This window comes from Polyodon spathula, chromosome 13 (assembly GCF_017654505.1).
Source record: "Polyodon spathula isolate WHYD16114869_AA chromosome 13, ASM1765450v1, whole genome shotgun sequence".
Taxonomy (NCBI): domain Eukaryota; kingdom Metazoa; phylum Chordata; class Actinopteri; order Acipenseriformes; family Polyodontidae; genus Polyodon; species Polyodon spathula.
Genome location: NC_054546.1, coordinates 6103300 through 6128419, shown reverse-complemented (window position 1 = coordinate 6128419; position 25120 = coordinate 6103300). Strand labels below are relative to the sequence as shown.

Sequence of the window (25120 nt, the reverse complement as noted above, 5' to 3'; positions counted from 1 at the left end):
CCCTTCACCCAAAGCTGAAACTTATTACATAAGTCCCAGGGAAAAAAATGACATCTGTAAAACTAAATCCAAATCATAATATTTGTAACCTGGTATTGTTTACCTCCCAATAGATCATTAATTTAATGATAAGAGATGGGTGGGGGAAGGTGGGTGCTCATATCAGCAGATCAGGAAGATGAGAAAAGTACTGTATTCTTGCATTTCAGCCATTTCTTTTATCTAGATATCATTAACTCTGCGTTCGTTAATTTCATACTAACATGTTTAACTGATAGCATCTCTGTGCAATGTTTGTTCTCTGCAACGTCTGCGATAGTCTGTTTAAATGACAGAAAAGAACAAAGGAGATGGATATTGAATGGGTATAGAAAAATTGAAACAAAAGTAGGCGTGTTACTTTAATAAGACAAGTATTTTTTAAATATATTAAAAAAAATGAAATTATTATAAAGAATGATTTCTTTCAAAGCAGCTCAAGTCTGCTTTTTTTTGTCTACCGTGGCTCGAAGCATTTTTGAACAATGTTCAACACAAAGTTTGTTAGCTGCTTTTATTTGCCTTTGAAACCATATCAAAAACATGCAGCCTTGCACATTGAAGAAGCTATGTGGTCATAACACATGTAAGCAGATCCACAATAAATCTGTTTCCTTTAAAACAGATTTTGTCCCACAAATATTTTTGTCCTTGGGGAATTGCAGTATCTTGTTACTGGATCAAGCTTGCTTTCCATTCAGGAGATGCACAAAATTAAACAGACACACAATTTGAAGTGTTTCATGGTTTCCGAAACGATACTTTCATAAAAAATACAGTTCAAACATATGGAGGGGAAGCTAATAGCAACAAGAGAACTAAAAAACCCTCCAGGTCAAAACCAGCTTCCTAAGATTTTAATATTTTATACTGAAAGATTATTCATAAATCATCCATAAAATTAGAGTAAAACTAAAGAAATATTTTAGTCTGTGCCATTGAATAGTTTTACTAAGAGAAGGCACAACTGTGCCTAGTGAAACCACATCCTCACACCCCCTGGGAATTTCCATTGCTCCTGGTCAAACTGTAGACTGATGTGATGTCTAATGATTACAACAGGCTTTTAATGGTTCTGTTAAACAGCGGACCCCAGGCATTTGGCAACTAATTCTCAAACAACGTGCTTCACTTTAAAACAGTGTAAAAGCACTTGAAAGTGCAAACGTTTCATCAGTAACATTTACAATTTTGTAAGGCACCAGATTCTACATTAAAATAAAAACCACCTGAAATTCTGAAATAAAAAGGGCACTGCTGTAAGGGTATAAATGCAAAAAAAAAAAAAAAAATTATATATATATATATATATATATATATATATATATATATATATATATATATATATATATATATATATATATATAGACAATTTGCTTTTTTTGACAAGGGACCTTTAACGAAACCTAGGGAGAGAAGAACAGATATGCTACAGTGTATGAAGCACGAAACCACAATCAGGGTGATGCTTTTACTTGTTTTTATGCACTATCAACTGATGATTTTACAAGGACTAGATTAAAAACACATTTGTAAAAGCACTTCCCAGCTAAACCAGTTAAATGTAAATTACAGTAAAATTGAAAACACATTTCTCAAGATTTAGGGGCATCCAACACCTTCAAACATAAAACGTCCAATGAAATACAACTAAATCAAACCAAAATGAATATCACCAAATAATGGATTAATAATACAATTAATAGAAGTTTTTACTAAGTGTAAACAAGTAAAACAATAAAATAATCACTTTTATATATATATATATATTATATATATATATATATATATATATATATATATATATATATATATATATATATATATATAGCACAGGCCTAGCAAAATTGCAAAAGCTACTACGCACAGCTGGAAAATGGCCTCCCCTCTTTGTGTAATTAGATTAATTAAAAGCACAAAGTAGTTAATGTACCCGGCTTTTTTTCATCCCCCCCCCCCCCCCCCACCTACTCATTTCAGCATGGAAAGCGTATGGCTTGGCTTTTGCAATGCTGAGAAGAATGTCGGCAGTAAGTAAAAATTAACAAGCTTAATCTGTGTGGAATCAGCTCTGAGTCAATGATGAAATGTATCTCCAGCAACGAGAGGCTAATAATTCGTGCTCTCCCCTTTTTTATATGCCTAATAGATCTTATAATAAATTAACTGCATTTTAGTTTGCAGCTCTGGCTCCATTAATCCATACAAAGAGACATGTAGTCAAGTTACACTAGAAAGAACTCAACTGGTGCATTTCAGATATGCAATTAGGGACCATTAGCCTGACTCTAATTAGGCCGGGATGTTGATATTTCAAGTACTGTTTTATTATCGTGTTTCATTTCTTTGGAGCATCTTCGGTGACTGCTTTAGGTTGGAAAGGATGGGGATGGATAATAAGTGCAGGTCATCCGAAAGTCACTCGAGGGCCTCCGCATTAATGGGGAGAGCAAAGAGCAGTGTAGCACTTTATGTAAAAAAAAAAAAAAAGAAAGGCTGAAATTAAATTGATCTGCTTGAGGTGCCACATTTAATTGTTATCCAACAGACGGACATGACATCTTACCTCCGCTGCAGCTCCCAGCGAAGCTCACTATCTTGGCACATTAGTCCACCGCACCGATTGGAATTCAGACTGGAGGCAGACAGTCTACCACCACTGCCTGCATTAACAGCTACTGCTTCTCCCTAAACAGCCTCACTGACTCATCAGTGTCCTTGCTTTCCTCAATGAAAGACAAATAAAAGGTCAAATCAACCAAAATCGAACAAGAAAAAAATGAGATAGATACACAGCTTGTTTTCTTGTTTCTTTTTGCAGTCTTCTTTTTAATAAATGTAGATGTTTATTTTCTAACCCAAGCAGAAACAAAGAAAAAAAGAAAGAACCACATTTATCTCAACTTTTTTATTTATTTTTTTACCACCAAGAGTAGATAATCACAAACAACTGAATTCATTACAGCCAATTATAGTGTGATTCATCTGACCACATACCAAATCTGTGCAGCTACACTAAATGGATAATGCAGCTGATTAACCCCTAACATGGTCTACAGCTATTTTTTATTACGGGCAAATCAGAAACAGACCTCCTGAGTGAAAAAGCATAAGATTGGATCTGTCAATCTTATTCCAATCACTTACGGCTGTTTAAGCCAGGGCTGCCCTTTCTGTGACAGGCATCTCAGGAAGCTGCCTACAGCTGTGAGGCAGGAAACTGCTCCCAGATCTGGTGAACTCAGGTGTAGACTGTCCCTTTGATGGGGCTATTAGGAGTCCCTTGCAGATGTACTTTTGGGTATGCTGTCAACACTAACTGGATGCCACAGTGCACTGTACAGCAGCAGAGGTAGAAGACAATGAAAATCGTAATTAGGAGCAGTAAAATCAAAGTAAATAAATAAATTAACCACATGCACCCTAGAAAGTGGCAAACAACTTCTAGTGCTGTATAGTATTAGTCTTAAAAAAAAAACACCACAATATTAAGATATTGCAAAGAAGTTAAAACATAGATTTTATATAGAATGTATACAGAATTCATAAAAATATAATGCCTTATATAGTATTATAAACACTGCCTTGCTTAAATGGCCATGGAATCTCAGAACAGCATATATTAAGGTTTACATGTTGATTCACAATCTGTATGAAATACTCAGTGTTTGGTATAAATGTTTGCTAATCCACTGATCAATTTAAGTATTATATATAATCCTAGCTATTGACGACGGGCTTTAGAAGCTGCTTAAGCTGATTTATGGTGACATCTGTTTTATGTAAGAACGGTTTGGGCACTCCAAATCCATCTTCTAGCTGCCTGTTTAAAGGACAACATGCACCAATTAGGTTTTCATTCCAGTAATGCTGGACATCTGCTGTCATATGCTGTGTATCTCCACAATTTATATCAGTCTGAAGTGACAAGGAGCCAAATTATCAGGCAGCTTAAGTTAGTGGATCGCTTCCTTTAACATCAGTGATGCTCTATTGTAAAGCTCTTTTTGATTCACTGTACACCCAATTTTCTGTAAAACCCACTGTTATTATTATTGCATGACTAAATTTTTTTAATAACTTTGAGTCTATTTATTTATTTTTTTTTAATTTATGACTTCGGCCTACAAATATATTGTAGGCCGAAGACACCTGTACTCCATGCTACTCCAGTATGGTGACTGTCGTTATGTCATTTTGCTCCAAGGCTGGGGTTAGATGTGTTGATGAATATATACTTATAGGGGTATCATGAAAGGTTAACTTCTACAATCATTTTCTTTTCTGCTTTTAGGTTATACTGAAAGATAACTAACTACATAGCCAAAATCTTAATATATTTTCCTTTACACATTTTCAGTACATAATACATACAGACTTGGTTTCAATTGGATTAAAATTACGTTCTCCAAACTGTGTTCCTTGAGATCTACAACCATTTCATCAATAGGTCCACAACAGCATACATAACCAAGCATAAAAAGAGGTACCAGTGCTTGTTTGTATAGTATTTAGAAAGCTTAAACTCATGGCATATTAAAACTTTTTTTTTTTTCCAAACTTTTCTAGACTGTTAAAGAAACCAACAACAGCCAAGCAGCATCATTTATCCATCTGTCCCAGATAAACCTGATGAGGGCAGTCCAGTTCTATAACAATAGACTTCTCCCTGTCCAATGCTGTTTCCTAGTGAAAACCCTTTACAGCTGGTAATTGCAGCATGCAATGATTTTACTCCACTTTAAACAGCTGCCACGAGTGGCAGGTCAGTGCAGCTGATCAGGGCTCCTCTTGTCTCTGTCTGTTTATAAGTAGCAAATCAAAGATGCATCTTATTTCTGGGGCTGAAAAGCGAGTCTGGGGAGCTATCGGGTGACTCTGGTACATCCAAGCCTCCCAGAGCAGCTGCTACTTACAGCCTAATACTCATGTATTTGCAAAATGAACATGGTAAACATGCTGCATAATTAAGTGCCCCAGTGCATAAAATAAAATCTTTTCTGAAACACATTTATTCACTAGCGCTAAGTTTGCATCACTGCTGTGGCTTTCCCTGTGTTTCAGGGAATTGTTATTAATGTTGATTGTAAAAGATGAAAAAGGAATCTTCCCTGTTTTTATTACACTGAGACAATATGACCACAAACTCTTTCAGTAATTTTTAGCAGGATAACATCTTGTCTGGTGAGATTGTGTATTGGGTGGCTCTGTAACACATCAAGGAACTTGCTAACAACGGAAAACACAACTGCAAAAAAAGTATAAAGCACTACCCTGGGTACACAAGAAAGGGAATAAACCGTGAACTCCACTTTGTTATCAACAGATAATTCTATATGAACATACAGTACTTTATGAATGTAACATTGCATACAAGTCACCTACCCTCCTTGAATTCCATCTGGTCCAGTGTGAAAGGTGCAGTAAGGGTGTTAGCTTCTGTTTAATTTCCTAATTTCCTTTGCAAATACCATGTTCAAACAATTAACCATAACATATTTGAAATGTCTACAACCAATCAAAAAACTCATTTTGGGAAGTATAGTGACGTTACTGTTCTATACATTACTCCAAATATTGAATATGGGACATAAGTTAGCCTTACACTGTAAAAAACACATCTTAAAGAAGGTACAGTAAATGTGGCTTGTATTTAGAACATTATCTGTTGCAATTACAATTTCACAATTTGTGTTTCTTTGTATGTACTGTACAGTTGGTTAAATGCATAATTCAGGTATTTTTTTCATCTACAATATTTAGTTTCTTGTTATTGATGTGCATTTTGTAGGATCCAGGCACTAGATAAAATGCTGCTTTCAGTTTCTGAATTAACATCCCATATACTGTATCTGTCTACATTCTTAGTAATATGCCATCTTCAGTTTGACCATTAGAGATGTGTGCACTCTGGTTGTACAGTACAGACCAGGTTTTCTGATCTGAACTCAATTTCATCATTTTCATGTAGTTTTCGGTATAGATTCTGCTTTGCTTTTATATTTCAGCTTAGTAATACTAGGTTTTCCTCAGTTAAGTCTTGTTCTTTCAGTAAATATGCTTAAATTTAGTTCCAGATGCTTACTCGACATATGCTACCAAGCATTTAAAATAACCCCTACAGGACGTAGCCAACATTTTTACATTTTTTTAGAACCCCCCCCCCAATAGAAAAGCATAGATTCTGTGATATCTATACAACAAGCCTCATGTTTCCCTGTGAAAGATGTTGTAGGGACCACATCATGATGGACCAGAGTGCTTCCATTTACAAATATTTTTTGTAAATAACATATCAGGTTTTAACAAAGCATGTCCCGAAAGGGGTTCCTGTATCCACAGGAGGTTCAAGATTTCATGTTTGATTGGTATCAGATGTAAAGCATCTGGCTCAGCTGGTGCTGTGCCCCTCCGCCTGGGATCTGAGGGGATTCCGCTGGAGTATTGCAAGCCTAAGGTTCAGCAGTCCAGCCTTCCCCACAGAACTAGCCTTATGTTACCCAAAGGACTCCCTCCATTACAACACGTAATGGATCTTGCGTCCCTTTATAGCCTACAGGTCCTCCCACAGGACTGCAAATACGAAGACTTCTGCTTGCCGTTACCCTTGACTTCACTCTCTTAGAATGCACTAATATTCTTAATTTGACAGCAGTTGAATTAAAATGGACTTAAACAGCATAATTTGCCACAGATGATCAAATGGGTAAATGTGCTGCTACATTTATCTCACTTTATATAAGGTGGTACACAGCACATAGCCATGGTTTTATATTTATGAAAAATTATTTTAAATTAAATTTACATCACACAGTATATTTTTTATAAAGTCTTTATAAAGCTTAGGGAGTATGAGCTATTGTTTTTTGCTATATATGTATCAATTCAAATAGCATTATGATAAAGAAAAGATGTATAATGTACATATATTTTGCTACTTTTCATGCTTTCATTTATTGACTGTTTATGATATATACCCTTTATAATGCTGTAGTCAGGAGCCATATGTATGAGACCATGCAATTTGTGCTCCGCCTTAAAATAAGAGCACAAGTACTACTGTAATGGCACTATAGAGCAGAGAAGCCATTACAATAACGCCTTATAACCTGTTCTGTGGTATAAAGGGCTGCCTTATAACGAGGGAACACAGAATAACAAACACATTGCTGAAACAGATCTGTCTGAAATAGATTTGTGATGTTGTGTGGTGTACTGTTCCATTCTACTCTGAAGGCACTAAAGAGTCAGTTGAATGATGTACTATTTAACCAGAATCCATTGCGATGTACACCTGATTTCTATGGGGGTCCTAGAAGACTGCTGCAGTACAGGGACACTGTGGCACTCATACTAAAGATTGTGTGGCACTACGGCTGTCCTACTTTGGAAGCCCCCTAGTGAGCCATCATGCCTTGCTGCCTTGCACAGGTCTTTCTTCTTCCTACATAGTTGTCTTAGTAATTGAACTAATAAAATAACACATTCTGTAACTGATATACATAAAAAAAGAACATGTTTCTAATTCAGTTGGTGCAGGAGTCTCCTGTGGTTTCTCAGGCTGCTGTTGCAAAGAAAGTCGGCGTGTCAACATCGCAGGTGCCCCACTTAGTGATAACATGTGATTTCATGTAGAAATAAAAAACAGTGATTAATTTTGTTTAGGAATAAAAATAAATAAATAAAAAAAAAACCCATTATGACTATAAACTTAACATTTAATCATAATGTAATGTGATTTCATTATATTTATTTCTCTTTGGAAACAAAAAAGTGTGACTAAGGTCGTCTCAATTGCCTCTCGTTTAATTGGGACAGCAGCTTATTCGGTATATTTTTCCTGCTCCCGAGGCGTCCCGATAAAGCAGCGCCGACTGTATATTCATTTTGGCTTGCAGAACAGCAAGTGTGCTGTACTTAAGTGACTGTCCCTGTGGAAAACCACTTGGTTAACCACTAGAATGGGAGCTATTTTTCACTCGGCTCCTATTTTCTTCCGTTCTCAGTTTCAAAAGGCACCAAGGAAGTGAGAATGCCTATGAATATCTGATTGTGGACACAGTGATTGAAATAATAATGGCAATCAATTTAAACAATACCATAACTGGCAGTCAAGGTGATGAGTCAAATACAGAAGGATAAACATGGCTGCAGCATATATATTAACAGTAACTCATTTGGGCTGCTGCCATATTGCCTGGAAAGATTATATGGCGTATTCACTTCATCAGCTAAATCAATTAATTGCCTCACTCTAAAATAAACAAAACAGAAATTCCAACTGTTCGCCTATTTAAGCAGTGAGCGGGCTGGGTAGCTGCTTTTAGATGCAACATTTACATGTAATTAGCTTCTTATATAATTAACTGCCTTCACTTAACAAGCGTCCTGCAAACAGCTAGCATTGTCTACCTAAATGAATGCTCAGTCACACAGAACACTGCGTGACTAATTATCGCTCAACATACCAACGTTAATGGCAGTGATCTAAAATAATCACAATGTTTAATTTGATGAATTTTTAGGTTAAACAGTCCTTACTCCACTCTCATGACTTTCAATGCAGGGATAAGAGCCTGAACAAGGGATAATAAATGAAAGCTTTCTATTATCACTGATAGGAGATCGTGGTCAGAAATGGGGCCTGGGAGCCAGCAGGCTACATTTAAATAGATGTGGGTATTTTCCATGAAGTACTGTACCTGCTGTAGCCTAGGCACCCTTATTAGAAGTGTTTAAGGATTACTAGTAACACTTAAATGTTGTGCAGATACATTGTAAAACAGAACAGAACTCTCATTTAAGATCACAAATTGGAACCTGGAAGGGATTTAGACAGGATCATATTCTTGAATCATAGCTGTAATTGAAGAAAAGGACAATATACAGTATGCAGCTCCATTAGAAAATCTACCAATCCACTTAAAATGAAGTCCCAAAACTTCTAACACTGTGTTGTATTTTTGTTCAAGAAGAAGAGTTTTCCTGTCATTTTAGGTAAGCATGTTTCATTGATTTCATATGATGACAGAATACATTAAGTGCCTTGCGTGGATCAATACAAATCCTTTACAACTTTCTATTTATTTTGTTTGTTTTAAGCTCAAAAATACCTGCTTTCCTTAAAATGCTGCGACCATTTCACATTATTTTATGGAGCTGCATTAAAAGGAAGTGATTATTGGTCTGCATTTAAATATAGTCAATGTAAAAGTGAGATGTTCATTGTGGTTCAACAGGCTAATACAACTGTATGCAAGCTTTCATTTGTATAGGCTTCATGCGGGCAGTTATATTAAGCTCCAAGACTTAATATACACAATCTAATTTTCTTTTATGCAGGATCTTTTACCATTTTCTGGTTACTATAGCAACTGGAATACACTCCACCGCACCTTATGAATACTACAATAATCAGCCCTTTATTTTTTCTTTATCAAAAATATTTAGTGCTATGTATTAAACCTACTTGAAACAATATTGTTAGTTGCTGATTCACACACAGATGAGACAAACAACAAGAAGTGGGTACAATCTGCAGGGAGTCACAAATTAATTTAGTCTGAGACAGATTTATTTTTTCAAGATCAAAGTGAAACTAAGTCTGGATACAGTACCATGTCGAACACCCGATGCATGGAAAGCACAGAACAATCTAATCACTTTTGCAGTCACAGTACGAGTACTGGATATCTACAAACACATGTTTAAAGGGCATCTGTATTAAGTTATTAGCAACACTCAGATTTTAAAGGTAAATCTGATCACATCCCTCAATGTTATCCAGCCTTGTTATCAATTTTCTGCCCCAAATAACAGTTCTTACACTGGTCTACATGACACATGATACAGCTGAAGTTAACATCATTGTGTTGGTAATATTGGTGCTCCAGTCACTGTACCTTGGTGTAAAATATGCTAAAACTGGGGCACTGAATTTAAAGATTGAAATTTGAAAAGCTGCCAAAATGCTATCGTTGCGATTGCTACAGATTATATAAAACATGAATATGCAACTAGGTGAGACTATCCATTTCTACTAGAGAGGTTTTGTTTTTTAATGTTATTCCAAGTATGATTCACTCTCTTAGGGGTAATAATAATAATAATAATAATAATAATAATAATAATAATAATAATAATAATAATAATAATAATTTTATTTTTTATATAGCGCCTTCCATAGTGGACCACCACCACAAAGCGCTTTAATAAGATGGGTCAGTCGCAGTGCAAACATAACGCAATTTGCATTTTGGTTCTGACAATTCGCAAAGTGCACATTTTGTCTTGAAAAAATATGTTAACGAAGAGAACTGCAATATACTAATTAAAATATTATTTGCGTCATCTTAGCGAGATCTCTAGCGAGAGTTGTGCGACACTTTTTCAAATAAAATAACGGCAGTTGAGTTGTGGTTTGCTGCAGCAGAGGGTGCCCGAAGGATAACGTCTTTACATGCAAGGGTGCAAGAATCAAAATAGCATTCTAAATGTAAACGTCATCTGTACAATGTATTCTAGATAACTGTTTTAATACCGTTATCTATATATATATATATATATTTATTTGTCCGACATAAGGAGGTGTCAGGTTTAAAAATAATACAATAAAATTGCATACACATACATTTACAGTTCTCGATGTATTTTAAATATAAATTATTGCACTGAAATAACACTAACATTACATTATTTAAAAATATAAATCTCTACAGTAGGCCTATGCAGTATACAGTACTGTAGTAAAATCAGATGAATACCTAGCACACCTTTTTTGTACTTTAGCCTACTGGTAGCACAAAATAAATCATGATGCAGCATTGTACACATTGGGTTTCAATGCAAATCATGATGCAGCATTGTACACATTGGGTTTCAATGCAAATCATGATGCAGCATTGTACACATTGGGTTTCTATGCAAATCATGATGCAGCATTGTACACATTGGGTTTCTATGCAAATCATGATGCAGCATTATACACATTGGGTTTCTATGCAAATCATGATGCAGCATTGCACACATTGGGTTTCAATGCAAATCATGATGCAGCATTGTACACATTGGGTTTCAATGCAAATCATGATATAGCATTGTACACATTGGGTTTCAATGCAAATCATGATGCAGCATTGTACACATTGGGTTTCAATGCAAATCATGATGCAGCATTGTACACATTGGGTTTCAATGCAAATCATGATGCAGCATTGCACACATTGGGTTTCTATGCAAATCATGATGCAGCATTGCACACATTGGGTTTCAATGCAAATCATGATGCAGCATTGCACACATTGGGTTTCAATGCAAATCATGATGCAGCATTGCACACATTGGGTTTCAATGCAAATCATGATGCAGCATTGCACACATTGGGTTTCAATGCAAATCATGATGCAGCATTGCACACATTGGGTTTCAATGCAAATCATGATGCAGCATTGTACACATTGGGTTTCAATGCAAATCATGATGCAGCATTGTACACATTGGGTTTCAATGCAAATCATGATGCAGCATTGTACACATTGGGTTTCAATGCAAATCATGATGCAGCATTGTACACATTGGGTTTCAATGCAAATAAAAGATTATTTGAAACTAAATTATTGGAGGGTTTTTTATTTTATTTTAATTATTATTATTTTTAACTTGGTCTACTTAGAAGCCTAGACAATTAACACGCAATAGGTGAAGGTCCTACACAGATGCTCTGAATGAGCTGTGGGGTTAGTTACACGTGTGTGCCCTCTATTGCTCCCAACAAGCTGGGATAACCAGAAATGTCATAAAAATTTGTTTTCAAAGCTTGTAAGTACACCGTGACTTTAGTGAAAATTAGGTACTTCGGTTTTCGTCTCGAAAATGGATTGAGCACAACTGGAAATACATGAGAAAAAGCGGACTGGGAAATGCCAGCAACAATTATGACTGTTTAAAACATGCTTTCAAAAGTTCTTAACAAATGGATGCAATTGTAAGTGTTGCAATTGCCTGCAGCTTTAGTACATCTCATTACAATACTTGTGATCCCTTATTTGCACCAAGTCTCCACCCTGTTTTTGCGAATTTCTGCAGGAATGCCCAGAACTACATATTCATTTAAGGCTAAAGCGCAAATAAGAACTGTGGCTGGAAAGCATTCACTAAAATGATGCTAACAGCGCTGCATTTGTTTAGAACATTTCACGCTACACTTCCGACTGGTTTGCATGTGGTTTGCAACGATTGCGACAGACGCAACACTTTAGTACATCTACCCCTTAATACCTTGCTTCAATGGGTAAAGCACAGTATTCACAAATAACTTAATTAATTCCAGTATGTATTTGTTTTTATATTTGAGGGCACAATGCATCTTTCTAAACACTTCTGTGGATCTCGTAAAAGTCAAGTAACAAAAGAAATTCAACAATGTGGAGTTTTAAAGCTAAGTCAAAAACAATCTCTTCCTCAATGCCCCAAATTGTCAGCTGATTACAGTATAAAACCAACAGTATTTTCAAGATGTAGTTTTCTGTTCTGTACAAGATGTACTACAGTATATGTTACAGCTAAGAAGCTTTTAGAACTTGATTACACTGCCATCTACTGGCATGGAATTCAAGCTTTATATCAAAATCTGACATCTTATTGCAGGTGAATAAGATGCAGTGTTAAACAAACAATTAATGAATAGACATTTTTAGCCACTATAGTTTACTTGAAAATGCCACTTCTACCACATGTTGAGGTGTCTGTGGTAAGAATGCTAGAAAGCAGTTGAGTGCAGTACATTGGGTGATATATGGCTCATTTCATGGTTACAGGTTTTAATGTTTCATTCATCCCAAGTAATAAATAGAAATGCAAAATAAAAATGTAATTAAAAAATACATTGTTGTGCATGATCTAGCAATACATCATTAAATCATCTGTGCTTATATTATGCCGCTATGTATTTAGAATAATAGTTTGTCTTGTAGTCTGTTTTTTTTTTTTTTAAATGCCCCTTACACTAAACATGAACACTTCAAGAACTTTGGATCAATATGAGGAGAACAAAATGCCTATGGTATGCTTTCACACTTCCACGATATACAAGGGGCACCATTTTTCCTTCTCCCTGCACTGGTCGCGTTGGAAACAAAAGGAGAATATGATGACAGCCTGCCTGTTCCTGTGTATTTCTATTGAAGTAATAGAGACATGTAGAAATGTCTACAGAATCTTTTATTTGCCAAAACTAATATATCTATATTCCCAAGTGCTCTTGTTAGAACTTAATCACTCTGTTTGCTGTCTGTCACCTTTTTTCCAATGGTCTAGCTACAATCAACTGGCCTAAATGCTCTGGTGTTACTCAAACCAGTGTGTACTGTAATGCTCCATGAAATTCATCAAGCTGCAAAAATGTTCCTTTTTTGCTTTAATATTGGATGCAGTTTAAAAAAAAATAAAAAATACATATTAATTAAAATAACTGTGTCACATCTCAGTATAAAGTATTCGGATCATGAAATACATCCGACGATGTGTATTTTTAGTGGACTTGAGGTTTTGACACATTTAACATAAATACTATTATTGGTCATGTTAGTTTTTATAGTTACCAAATACACAGTAATAAGAAGTAGGCTTTTTAAAACAAAAAAAAACACATATTCTTGTTTTTAACTGACAATGGGAAGGGAGGGTCACTATTGCTTTAAATCGAGAAATTATTTATTTATTTATTTATTTTTATGTGCGCTCCCTACAAAAAAAAGTAACAAGATCCACTTGAGCTGTGGCAGTTTAGTTAGTAAATCAAAGCATAGTACTGTGAAGTGATGGGCCTTATGGCACTAGTTTTCCAGAAGGAATTTTCAACAGTGGACAGCTCAAGAATGAAGTCACCTACCTGAAAGCCAGAATATTGACTGCCATAGGAAACACTACTGCTAGAACTGCAGGGTTTAAAGGGTCAATAACCATGATTTATGAACATTCAAACATAACATTCCCTTACCTCTCATTGGCATAACCGCATTCTCACAAATTCCTATGTTTTCCTTTGTCTTTTATATTCCAACAGTTTTGCTGTTTGACTTTTTTTTTTTCGCTTTGCATCAGATGAAGTCAGCTTTTGCTGTCGCCACATTATAAATCAAATTCTTATCCAGCGGGTACAAAAGAGCAGCCTGGTGTGGGTAAGCAATATCAGAGTTATCTCAATGAATGAGTTCTTCCTGCTGTTTAGAATCACTTTGTATACCATTTCTCCTTCCATCATCTCATCCTGGTTTGTTTAAAGCAGCCCTGTGTCTTCAATCATGCCTTCACTCCAAGTACTGCTGCTACACCAGAGTGTACTCATTAATATGTCCCCCTGCAAAAGCGTGCCCCAGTGGATGTAAGACTACCACATTCGTTTATGCTGTATTTCTTAGTGATGTATATCTTACATCCACTAAGGGTAGCGTTGCAGAGGTACAGGTTGATGCACTGCTATGCTCAGGTGGGATCTTATATAGTTCCGCACAGGAAACACATGGACTTGGATAAATGGACTTGACCAGAGTGAAAAATAAGTGAAAAGGTGTCTTTTCCAAGAATGGAACCAGTGATCTAGTAGTATAAGGATTCCCATTCTATTCCCAATCTGCTAAGCCACACAGCCTTTAGACTTTAAGAAAAGGTTAAACCTGGTCCCCTGTGAAAAATGCATGCCAGTGAAAAAACAAAACAAAAAGCAATACAGTGTTTTTTGTTGTTTTTTCCCTCCCGAAATGAAAAAGGTCTTTCATTTCTGCTTTATTATGCTCTCTGTATCTTTGCTCATTTTTCACCAGTATTGCATTAAGTATTGATATTGATTTCTTGTAAATGGTACCGAAATGGATGGCTCACACTTTTTTTTGTTATTGTTCTGCAGCACTTGTATGTAATTTATTACAGCTGCGACGCAGCCTGCCCCTTGATGCCAGGGTTCAGATTGAATGTGCCAGGCTGCTCAGCTGGTACACCCAGCAAACATCCCTCATTGTCATGGGCAAAACTATAACACACATACGGATTAAGTATGGATTGTATATACTGTAAAAACGACAACCGTTTTCAAATCCTAACAGCAGGTCTATTTCAGCGCTGGCTATTCAATGTCATATTATGTTTGTGAACGTCCACATTAAAATTCACAAGGGTAACATCATAATCGAAATCAAGCATTTTAAGCAATTAATGTACATTATAGGATGTACACAAAAGGTTTAAATGACTACAAAATCTACAAAAAAGCCCTTCTTCAGCTGTGTAGAAACAAAAGTACACAGCTGAAGAAGGGCTCCAAAAAATATATACAATAGTGCTGGGATGAGCACAGGATTTTCATGTTCGGATATTCTCTCATAATTTAAATATTGTGAATTAACTACAAAACAAAGGATGCCAAATAACAGTTCAAGTTAAACGTTGTTTTGTTTATTCAGGAAGTTGGGCACTGTTTAAGTGAGGCATTTCAGAATGACGTGCTTGGCATTTTTTCTGTCCCATGACATTCTGGATCGCTGTAAAGCAGCCCAATGCATTTTTGTCTCAGATGGCTTTCCACAGAGATCACAATGCATGAGGCCGCAGACATGCATAATCTGGTTTGTTTACATTTTGCTGTCTAAAACTTTTAAATAGAGTCCTAAAGATGATTAATATATATATAATATATATATATATATATATATATATATATATATATATATATATATATATATATATATATATATATATATATATCCTTTTCGTCTATCACACTGAGTGCGATAGCACCTACAACCTGATTATTCTGAGGAGTTGCAAGGGGTTTGACGATGGGCTAGCCATTGTTTACCTGATGTGAATATCCCAAGAAAGCCCAGAGATACCCAGCTGACATGTTGCTCTGGTGGGTGAACTCCAGCTGGTCTGTCTCCTCCCGGTTCAAGGCTATGTGCTGGCAGCCTCGATAATCCCCTTTCAGCTTCTGCCCTCCATGCAGATTGACAGTGTCCCACGTACCCGTTCTCTGCAGCACATTGCTTAAATCGCTCAGCTGCCTGTATGACAAGTGACCTGTTTAAAACATAAAACAAGCAATAACGACGCAGTAAATCATTTATTCTATTAATTGTTTGGTTTTCATAACCTTAGTACGCTACCCCCAGTGGGACCAGCATGACAGCAAATAAAATAAAATAAAACAATTCTGGTGTGTTATACTCACCAGATAACAAATATGGTGTCACTGCATCCAAAATACATGCAAGGTACCCATCCTTGAAGGAGCTGATGAATGAATCCAAATCACAATGGTCTACCACCTCCTTGCTCTTCTGTAGTTCAGGGTCCAAATGGCATTCAGGATTGAGGAAGACCACCCTGGAGCGGAAGAGAGACTGGCGAACACAGACCCCACTCCGCATCAAGTGGTTCCACAGATTCTTTGTCTTGGTCTGAAGGAGAGAATTTAAAGCAGTAAAAAAAAATAATAATAAAAAAAAATAAAATGTGTGGCAATACACCGTTAGTTAGCGGTTCATCGTCTATGCTTATTTACGAAGTTTTAAATACTTCCGAACATACCCGTCTCCCGTATGAGGACGGGGGAAATCTTTAAATGTACCCTACCCCACACAATGGGTAAGCCCCCTACCTGCCTGGGTTCATTGTGTTCAGGTGGCTGGGGTTGATTAGATGATTAGTTTAATTAATGATCAATCAGTGCCCAGCCACCTGACATAAAAGGAGGCCTCTGCTTCTCATTTCAGAGGCGGGAGCTCAGGAAGCAGGTTGGTGTTTGAAAGTTTGAAAGTTTGAAAGTTTGAAAGTTTGAAAGTTTGAAAGTTTGAATCCAGTGAAGGCATTGCCCAGCCTGGAAATTGTTATTTTTGTAAGTTTTGTTTTTTGTCTTTGTTTTTTGTGTTTAAATCCCTTTGTTTTTGCCCTTGTGCCCTTTCATTTTTTTGTTTATTTATAATAAAATAGTTATTTTTTTGAACTACAGACTGTCTCTGGGCCTCTATCCACTCGCCAGCCTGCCACAGCTTCCCATCTGCATTTGAAAATATTTGTAATTCATGAATGAAATACTTATTGAATTGGGGTGACATTCGGGGCTTACTCATAATGGTTACAGAATGAAAAGTGACATTGAACAAAACCTGTTTTTCCCAAACATTGCTGTATATGTATTGTGTCAGCCAGGACCTAATCTTATGGGACGGAACACTTTATAATAGCAGCACACATGTTTGTGGGAATGAGGTCACTGTGGGTCGTTGTAAATAAGCTTCATTCCATGCCACAGTACAGTATTTTTTAGACACAGCATCCTTTCATACAGAACCCTTGCATTATTCTAATGACACCAGGAGAATTCCGAAACTGATTACATGATGTACTTTCTATTTTTATATTTGGCATTTTTGTTAAAACACTTCAAAATAATGGCCACAAATTCTAGCTGAATAACCCAGGAATAACATCTGTATATCATATGCACTTCCTAAGTCATTCTTTGTTTAATTCAGCCCTGTTAATTCATCATGATTTACAAACATTTAGGTTCCCCTTTGCCCTCCATACATTCCTAATGAATTCACTGTTTATTCTTCACTAATTCATACCCTTACTTACTTACCCACCAGGGAATTGTTATAAGTGTTAATTCATGCATTTACAAAGGAACATGGAATAAATATGGCTAATTCAATCCACATGAATTAACAGGGCTGAATTCAAAATGAATTAATTCAGAACTCAGAGGAAGTGCAGAAGATATTCAGGTGTTATTCCGACGGAATTCATTATGAATTTGCGGCCATTATTTTTAAGTGTTACTGTATTTACTAGTACAGTAATCTGTCGCATATCTGTGCAGTGGGACCAGAGTAAGGGCGGATATGTAAAATTTCAGATGAATGAATCCTATTTTAAATACCATTATACATAGCTGTAACAATTACTATATTCACACAATTACTGTTTTGAGATTCAGCTTTTATTAGGGAGCTCCCTTAAATCCCTTGTTTAGAAAGATACAGGGTATTAATGCTTGTGACAGAGTGGCTGTTTGCTGTGTGAGTGTGTGCATTCGCTGCGTGACAGGCAGGAGATCGAGATGGTGGTTGAAGGTGATACACCCCGCAGGCGAACAGGAATTGTTTACGTATCAACAAACTGCTCAGCTCACGTGACAATACCATCAATGGCAGCGCAGTATAAGAAAACTATCTCAACTAATGTTCTCAATAATAAACTAATGTTGCTGAAGAGGTTGATCATGGCGAATACGTGACGGGAGGATATGCAAGGGATTACTGTATTAAACACTAATCACCAAAGCTGATGATTTTCTTTCTTTGAATATTGAATATTCACAGCCCTGTAAACACAGAAAGAACCTGAACGCTTTCAGCTAACCCTCAGACTAGACAGAAAAGATAGACACGTCATCCTCTCATTTGAAAGAACTAAAGCCCAGCTCCCGCCACTATTAAGAAGCTTCTCTAGAGAAAGGTTATTATTAATGATGTGTAAGAATAACTATACATTCTATATATATAATATATATATATATATATATATATATATATATATATTATATATATATATATATAAAAAAAAACAAAAACAAAAACAAAACAAAAAAAACCTTTTGGGCGGGTAAAGTGGATAATTATCCACTCATTATCTATACAGGACGGAAATGAGATTTCACAAGGAGTTTGCCTCTGCTAGCTAAGTTGAACACCTGGAATAATTATGGCATAAGCTGCCTGCATTTAGAATTAATGTACGAGATGGACCAGAGCAAGCCGAGTAAATTACTTACGTCAGCCTCAGTACTAAGATGTTTGCGGCCGCCCCCACTTATCCCAACCTCCACCAAAATGTTGCTTCTGCTCGGAAACAATTAATCCCATCCTGCCCGACAGTACATAGCCTGCCAGCTGTGCTTAGGCACTTGTTTTTCCTCCAATGAATATAATTATAGCAATTGAAATGAAGAGCTCAGCTTCAAGAGTTTAATAAAGTATAAGTATTTTCTATCTCGGTATAGACAATGTTACCCTGACTCAGAAAAATAGCACTCACAGTATAATTTAGATCAATCAAAATTATAGACGGACTATGAAAGGACTACCTTCGCTGTGCTTGCCAAGTGAAGCCCCCAATATCGGTGCACTATTTTGTGTCCTTTAGGGCCTGGTGGAGCCCAGAGGAAAAAAATATGGGACTTGATTTAATTTTTCAAATTGGAATACTGAATCTCTTACTTTCATGAAACATTTACTTTGAATATTTCTGTTAACCACCACTAGAACATAAAGGGGTGCTCAGCTGCCTGTGCATGATTATATTTAGGTAGCTGAAGACATTTAGAAAGCCCATGCAGTTTTTCAGCAGGAATGCCTGTCTCGCAACAGACTCTATATACCCATCCTAGGGCTGGAGGCCATCTGATTTCACAGGGAGATTTATAAGGCACAGGGTTTGGTAGACAGGTCTTGATTTTGTGTTTTATCTGCAACATTTTTATTGCTGATCAGACACATATAACTGCATATCACACACTACAGCAACACACGGGGATCAATTCAATACATTTAATTAAAGGACAACAGTCTATAGCATGGGTAAGTTTGTAAGTTTTGCTTACAAGTGGTGATTAAAACTTTTAAATAGAGGGTGAAGAGCTGATGTGTTGTTTCTGTGTTTTTTTTTTTTTAATACATAAATCTCACATATCACAAAGAGCTTTTTTTCCATGTATATTGAATCCTATGCAGGGCCACGCTGCCTGCTTTGCCACCTTTAATCAATGCCATTGTTTAATTATTATCACATCTCATAAAGATACAATGCATACCGAGGATGGCACTAAAAAAATGGATGCAAAGTAAAAAGAATGACATAAAAATGTATTTCACAATGATAAAATAAATAACAAATGGTAACAGTGGGTAAAGGGTTACCTTGATGACCTGGATGGGATCAGCAACCTGGCTGATGGACGTGTTTGAGAAATGCTCTGTTTCTTCTGTAAAGCTTAAATGCCAGCTGTGTTCCTGGACCGATACTTTGCCCTTCCAGGTTTTAACATCAAGGCAGAACACACCATGCCCTTGACAAAAGAAAAATAAACCAGAGAGGCACAATGTAAATTTGAGCAAATGCGTGCATCATGCACATTAAACAGCTGTTAATTGTAATCCACAATAGCAAAAAGGGGGACCACGTACAATAATGTCTGAACACAATGATGCAAACACACACACACAAAACAAAATGTACAAAGCTGTTTGACACATATGCAGAAGATATGAGTCAAAAGTTTTCATTAAAGACTGTGAGAAATCATTTTCAACACATTTTCTAAACAGCACCTATTGATGTTACACAAAGCAGAAACAACTTATGAATACCTAAAGAGCTCTTGAATTACATTCCTCAATTGCTTTGTAACTTCAAAGTTTGTTTTTCTCATGTCATTAAAAGTATATTAAATGTATATTGTGGTATTGTGTTTTACAGATATTTCCAATATATAATTATTCCCTTTACCATCATGGCAACACTGCTCAAGCAACACTACCTGGGGCTTCCACAGGTAGGACAGGAAAAGCAGCTATTGTCTCATAGGTGCTTCTTTAATAAGCTAATCACTAACACAGACTGGTCAAAAGTTTTGCATCACCGAGAAGAAACTAAGAAACTATAAAATGGTGTTGCAAAAGTCTACTGGAAGCCATAATAGTAGTACAGTATTTCATGTTAGATTTAAAAAAAAAAAAAAAACATTTTTGCAGTTTCGGTCAAAAGAGCAATTCAATAAAAACTACAAAGCGGTGTGTAATTCAATATGTTACATAACATTATTCATCAGGTTTCATTTGACTTTATGAAGCTAAATGAATTCATTCTATAGGGTGATGCAAAACGTTTGGCCAGAGCTGTAGCTTGTTTACACATACAGTAGTTCATGTTTTTCTCTATTATTTTGGGAGACCATTAACCATTTAGCATAATTCTGAACCCATTATCACATTGTATTACAAAAGGTGACATGTTGCAATGGACTGTTTTTGTTTTTATTGGGTTGGATCCTATATATATATATATATATATATATATATATACACACCACACACCACACACCACATATATATATATATATATATATATATATATATATATATATATATATATATATATATATATATTATATATATATATATTGGATACGAGGTGCTCCAACCTCTCTCACAGTAAAAGATAAAAAACAAAAAAACAAAGTAAAAAACAGATTTCCTATAAGGGTTGTGTGTACCTGTAAGGATAACCAAGTCAATGTCTTCTTTCCCTATTTGAAACTGATTTGGAACTCTTAAGTTGCAGAAGATGGATTCCTTTTGTAGTCCACCATGTTTTCTTAAAAATAAAAAAAATCAGCAAACATGTATTATTTAAAAAACAAAGTGTGTATATTTTTAAGGCGGTGCTCCATAACTCAACACTGATATGAAAGCACTGTTGTTTGACCGTGTTTCATATTCAGTAGTACTGTAAAGGGGAGTGCATAAGGATGTTTTTCGTAGTATAACATTTGCAACCTTTTTTTTTTTTATTTACTATAACCTTTAATAATAATAATAATAATAATAATACCATTTTATTGGACAAAGGCACTGCTTCTGTCATGATATATTCACAACTGAAATACTCGATAACTTAAATATTTATCAGGTAAAAACTCTATCTATTATCAATAATCATGACAAATGTCTTGGTATGTTTTATTTTGTTGTGTTTTGTATTAATCACATGAATTGATGGCCAATTTCAGAACATCCCTTCGCTGTTACTCAGGAGGGAGGGTAATATCAATGACTTGATCAAAGTGCAAAACACACTAGTCCTTAACGTCAGGTTTCACCGTGAGCCATCGCTGTGAGATTTTGGTCGCCAAAAGATTCCTTCAAAATCCTGTACACTTAGTTTGTCTACAACACACCCAAGGATCCCAAATTGCTTCTCAACTTTTCTCTAGCTGTCTAACTCATCCCTGATTGTATAGCCCTTATGACTTTCTGCAGTTCCTACTCTCCATGCTTCTTATACTGTTTGTGGCCAGGGGTTGGCTTGAAGTTGCATGGCATTGTGTCCATATTCTCCCCAGTAATATCACTTGATATGCCTCAAATTACAATACGTGAAAAATTACAACATAATAAGTAACATAAAATTATTTTTTCATCTTAAAATGTAAGGGTGACAACTTGTTACCTGTATATGCAGAACAGTTTCCCTCCTGTCAGCAGTTCAGCCTACAGGCACAATGTTTTGACCACCTTCAGTTTCTCAGTAATTTAACTCCTCTGGAAATACTGGATCTGAAACAGCCTAGTATCACATCACCGTACCTATTCATCCACCAATCATGAGCTAATGCTATGGGCCTTCCACCAAGAAAGATCTGGCTAATTGACAAACCTGCCAATCACTTTTTCTGTTTTTGTCCCTATTCACCCCATTTTACAGAAGTTACATAGGAGACAAAAGTGTTTAAAGTTGCCTGCATTCCTAACAGTGACATTTGTAAAAAGCCATTACTTTATGATATGAAAGCATGTAGATTAAATGACAGATCTTTGATAACTAACTAAAGGGGTGTTGCCAGACAGAATGCATGCACAACAATGTTCCATAAAATAACATAGCAGATTTTAGAGGCAAATTACCTCAGCTTTGCTAAGAAATCCTTAAAACATTGCAATTCCTGAACATTCTCCTCCTGTTTACCAAACTCTGCTTGACTTGAGGCTGAGGCACGGTGAAACTGGACCAGCCGACTTCCAAGTTTTAACATCTTTGGATTTGTATCTGCAGAAGAAAAACAAAATATATGAATATCTACGCTTACTATTTTTGAAAATGTAGGTGAATCCCTTTATAAGTGGTGGTAGTGGTGGTTTCAATTTTATTGACTCAAACCACCACCTGTTGATGATTCTATTTGAACTCTATAACAATCCTTCTGGGGTATTCCCCAGGGGGGAATTTATTGACAACCTTATTAAAAGGTCAGGCAGATATCACCGTTTATACAGATGGGCAGAGGTATTAAGATCTGCTGCTGTTAAGACCATTAAACTAGACCAGTGTCCCATAAACAAATAATTGGTCACCACAGCCTATGGTACCCCCACAGAATACAGAATAGCATCTTCAAAACAAATGCCTAGACTCATCATAACCAGCCATTTCCAGGACATAGCCTTTAATTAGGTCTGCCAAGCCTGTAGCATTAGTGTGAAAAAACAGTTCAAGAAATAGTAACAAATGCTGTTGTAGTGAGGCATGCATACATACAGCACACATTAAAGACTTACCTAAAGGGTCATTCAACTGCATGCGCTTCTCTGAGGAGATTTATCATCGGTTGGGTATAAAAACAAAACAAAAAAAACCCGTACATTTAAAAAAAGAACGCAAGACAACTTTGACTTTGACTTAGTCATCCGCTTATTTCAAAGCAGCTATGTATGTGATATGATGGTCACACTTCACACGTTCATGTCACATGTACTTAGGTCATTCGGACATATTCAACTAGGTTTTGTTTTACGATTATTTATTTATTTATTTATTTTTGTATTTTGTATTTTTTTGTATTTATTTATTTTTTTTCAACTCAGTACTGAATATGGTTTACCGGATGCTAGAGCTGCATTTATTCTCTAAAAAGAACATTTTAGTACTGATTCGATATAATATTAGTAAAAGCACAGCAGCATCGCAGCCAACAAAGAGATACCATAGCACATGTAAACAAAGCCCACATATAATGTTATCAAAACACAAACCTCTTACTTTGCCGGACAAGCGAGATGAAATCAGAAAACCTCGTTGTAGTTCAGGGTCCGTGTTTGTACTTTTCATGTAGTTTGCCTCTGTTACTTAATAGTCAACTGGAATGTGATTGCACAATCCTTCGGCTTCTTTCACACAGCCCCACGTGAGTCTTCCTGGACGATGTAAACAACAGGCCACGTGGAGCGTCTTCACTGTCAACAGAGGGAGCTGACGTCAGCCCGCACAACGTAAAGAAAAACTACAGTGACAGTCCAGTCGTGCTAGCTACTACAGTCAACACAACAAAGTATCTGACACGTTTTATTTTAGGTATTTGTATTATGACTACAAAACTGAACCCTAACGAAGGTGTTCAGCATATAAAACAACGGAATATATCAGCAATATATATATATATATATATATATATATATATATATATAATATATATATATATATATATATATATATATATATATATATATAGAGAGGGGGGGGGGGGGGGGGGGAGAGAGAGAGAGAGAGAGGGGGGGAGAGAGAGAGAGAGAGAGAGAGAGAGAGAGAGAGAGAGAGAGAGAGAGAGAGGGAGTGAGGGAGTGTGTTTAGGTACAGCTGTGGGAAGACAGTCTGCCTGGGTGATATTATTCTTGTCTTCAATCCTTGTTTGGGAATTTCTTATTATTACCCCAGCCCTTTCTCAGATGAGGTGTTTTAGTGTTGGTGCTGATGTGGGTGGATTTTATGGTGTTGCGGAAGCGTGTTATGCCTGTCTTTCAAAATTACGGTTACCAGATTTGTAGAGTGAAATTGAAAAATCGTGACATTTTTGTCTTCTGTTCATTGATGCCTGAAGCAGTTAAAGTAACTGTATGTAATAAAACAAAACAAAAAAACAAACACTGTGTGTATTTACTGCAGACCATAACAATTCATTATTTTCTTTCTATTCTCATCTGACCAAATCTGTTAAACGTTCAAAAAATCAGGTTAAAAAAAAAAAAAAAAAAATAGATCAGCTATCGCCATTTTTAACATGGTCCAGGAAGTTAAACAGTTTTGTGATTATAAAAAAAACGTGAATAGAATAAACGTGAATAAAACTTGGAAAATTAAACAATTTTACTGTTTCAGTCCTGGACAATCCCAGTTTTCCCAGGACATCTGGTAACCCCATTCAAATTCCAAATATGCAACACCTACCTGCTGTTTACTCTGGGTAGGACAG

The 25120-nt window shown here is 36.1% G+C and overlaps 1 protein-coding gene across 4 annotated transcripts in view; it reads right to left on the bottom strand.

Moving 5' to 3' along the window:
* Positions 1-24165, bottom strand: part of si:zfos-911d5.4 — a 41170-nt gene extending 17005 nt beyond the window's left edge. Inside the window, exons 1-8 of one of the 4 annotated variants that reach the window (XM_041269331.1) lie at positions 23907-24165; positions 23433-23462; positions 22782-22923; positions 21371-21471; positions 20016-20164; positions 16262-16490; positions 15890-16110; positions 2973-3375 (exon numbers count right to left, since the gene is read on the bottom strand). In XM_041269331.1, the coding sequence (XP_041125265.1) occupies positions 3355-3375; positions 15890-16110; positions 16262-16490; positions 20016-20164; positions 21371-21471; positions 22782-22923; positions 23433-23462; positions 23907-23982 (969 nt within the window). In that variant the 5' untranslated portion in view covers positions 23983-24165 and the 3' untranslated portion in view covers positions 2973-3354. Of the gene's footprint in view, positions 1-2972; positions 3376-15889; positions 16111-16261; positions 16491-20015; positions 20165-21370; positions 21472-22781; positions 22924-23432; positions 23463-23906 lie in introns of those variants that run through there. The other 3 variants (XM_041269328.1, XM_041269329.1, XM_041269330.1) reach the window with 3 other exon arrangements.
* Positions 24166-25120: the final 955 nt, after the last annotated feature.